Source organism: Pterocles gutturalis, unplaced genomic scaffold, assembly GCF_000699245.1.
Source record: "Pterocles gutturalis isolate BGI_N339 unplaced genomic scaffold, ASM69924v1 scaffold14310, whole genome shotgun sequence".
NCBI lineage: Eukaryota > Metazoa > Chordata > Aves > Pterocliformes > Pteroclidae > Pterocles > Pterocles gutturalis.
The window spans coordinates 486-1,373 of NW_010140993.1; the positions used below are offsets into that span (position 1 = coordinate 486).

At 64.5% G+C, this 888-nt stretch overlaps 1 protein-coding gene across 1 annotated transcript in view; it reads right to left on the bottom strand.

The window, feature by feature from the left end:
• Nucleotides 1-888, bottom strand: part of LOC104469393 (protein patched homolog 2-like) — a gene marked incomplete at both ends in the record, with an annotated part of 4,131 nt that overhangs the window by 408 nt on the left and 2,835 nt on the right. Inside the window, 2 exons of the mRNA XM_010083874.1 lie at nucleotides 146-333; nucleotides 680-847. Of these exons, the coding sequence (XP_010082176.1) occupies nucleotides 146-333; nucleotides 680-847 (356 nt within the window). The remainder of the gene's footprint in view (nucleotides 1-145; nucleotides 334-679; nucleotides 848-888) is intronic.

An 888-nucleotide genomic window follows, 5' to 3' on the forward strand; every position in this document is an offset into this window, starting at 1 on the left:
CCACTGCTCACCAGTACATCCCCCCAGAGCCACCCAGGGTGTCAGCATCGCCACTGGGGGTCCCTCGACACCCACAGGACAGCAGTGCCAGGACCCACAGCCACATGAAAACCTGGGTGCAGGGGTATGCCATGCACAGGCTCACCCCTGCCCAGCCCCACAGCGGGGCTGTTCCCGGTGCCCACCTCCACGAATTTCCTCTGCCAGGCCTCTAGGATGGCACCCGCCTTCTCCTCGGTCCAGCTGATGTCGTGGATCTCGTAATCGTCCTTGAAGTGCTCAAAGAGCTGCCGGGGGCTCATGAGGAGGAACATGGTCTGCAGGGCCTCAGCGCTGGGGGACAGGCACGCACCTCGCTGGGACCAGCTGCGGTGTCCCAGGATGCAGGAATGGGTCCGTCCCCCACCCCACAGCTCGCAGCCCCACCACGGACACCCAGGAGAGGACCCAGGCATCCTGCCCCCTGTTCCCTCCCTTGCTCCAAAGCATCACTTCACTCGCCAGCCCCATACGCTCGCCAGCCTCACACTCTCTCCCAGCCAGCCCCACAGCCCCTCTTGCAACCAAGGGCAGGTTCCCATGGGCACTGGATGAGGATGAGGGGATCCTGCCCCAAATCATACTGGGGTGAGTGCCCCTGTGCCATGCCTGGGGACGCCCGCACTGTTGCGACTCTCACCGTAGCAGCTTGCCCTGGGAGTCTTTGGTTGTGCCACCTAAAATCAGCTCCTCCTGCCAGCGCATGAACTTCCTGGAGAAGCCGTGGCAGCCCCCCGAGAGCTCGGCCGCGATGTCGGGGCTCTGCAGGCAGAGGGGAGGTGTCAGGGATGCAGGACCGTGGGGTTGGCTGGAGAGCAGCAAGACCCCGCACACCTCCCAGTCCCCATG